The sequence below is a fragment of the Cariama cristata genome, unplaced genomic scaffold, assembly GCF_000690535.1.
Source record: "Cariama cristata isolate BGI_N322 unplaced genomic scaffold, ASM69053v1 scaffold5602, whole genome shotgun sequence".
Taxonomy (NCBI): Eukaryota; Metazoa; Chordata; class Aves; order Cariamiformes; family Cariamidae; genus Cariama; species Cariama cristata.
The window spans coordinates 29,443-30,622 of NW_009602003.1; the positions used below are offsets into that span (position 1 = coordinate 29,443).

Genomic DNA, 1,180 nt, shown 5'->3' on the forward strand with positions numbered 1-1,180 from the left:
GTTCTGTCTTAGTAGAATTTGAACCAAGGAGCTTGCTGGAACCACTGAACTACTGGATTTGCAGAGAAATAGGAGAATCAATTGCTAGCACTTGTGACCTGTAGAATTTTGCCCTGGAAAAAAGTATTTTCCAGCTTGAAACTATTTGGCAAGTTGACCTAAACTTACCAATGATTTTCATGGGGTTTTTTTCAATTTGTTCTTCCACCTCACAAGAAATAATTTGCTTGACTTTGATTTTTACAGGCAGTGTTGGACATGGTCTCTTCCATAGCTTTATTCCCTGCTGAAGGAAAAGATATAAAGTCCATGTCGTTCCCAAGCCTTATTCAAACTTTCCTTTCATTTCAGGACAGCCACACAGTACCTACCTGCACTGATTGGCAGCTGCTAGCAGAGGATTTGGCTCTGAGAACTGTGAGCACTGAAAATGGAAAGATTCCTGGGTTTTACCCATAACCACTGTTTCATCATGCTGTTCTTCATCTCCCTGAGCCCACTGGGCTTTGCTCAGTATGAACACTGGCCCTACCTCCCCGGTTACCCTGAGCCACCGCCACAAGTGTACCAGCCCCCCCAAAGACCGTCAAATGTTCCCAAGATCCAGCTGCGGCTTGCGGGGCAGAAGAGAAAACACAATGAAGGCAGAGTGGAGGTGTTTTACAGCGGCGAGTGGGGCACGGTGTGCGACGATGACTTCTCCATCCATGCTGCGCATGTGGTCTGCAGGGAGCTGGGCTACACGGAGGCAGTGTCTTGGCTACCGAGCTCGAAGTATGGAAAAGGAGAAGGTAAGGTAACTCTAGATAGAGCAGTGGTACTGTAGTAGCTGTCTCTCCAACCCCCAATAATACTTGACCTGTCAGTCAAATTTAAGATGTAGTGATATTTCCTACAAACGTAGCTGAAATAGCTTCTAAGTGAAGCAGTACCTCTTTAAATCAGGATCCCATTAGATTAAACAGTTTAAATAATAGTTGTTTGCTTGTTTTGACTGAAATAAGTTAAGGAATGATGAGATAAAGAGCTGAAGGACCAGATGACAGTGCTTGAACTCTGATAGGGGATGCTTTGGAGCAGCTGATGGTGGATAAGCATAGGAGGCTCTTCACCAGCCAGTACAGCTAGTCAAAAGGGAAGCTGCACCCACAAGTGTAATGTATAGGTGGTCTATTTCCCT

The 1,180-nt window shown here is 45.1% G+C and overlaps 1 protein-coding gene across 1 annotated transcript in view; it reads left to right on the forward strand.

Moving 5' to 3' along the window:
• The first annotated feature begins 430 nt into the window (after positions 1-430).
• Positions 431-1,180, forward strand: part of LOXL2 (lysyl oxidase-like 2) — a 41,852-nt gene continuing 41,102 nt past the window's right edge. Inside the window, exon 1 of the mRNA XM_009694542.1 lies at positions 431-791. Coding sequence (XP_009692844.1) covers positions 431-791 — 361 coding nt within the window. The remainder of the gene's footprint in view (positions 792-1,180) is intronic.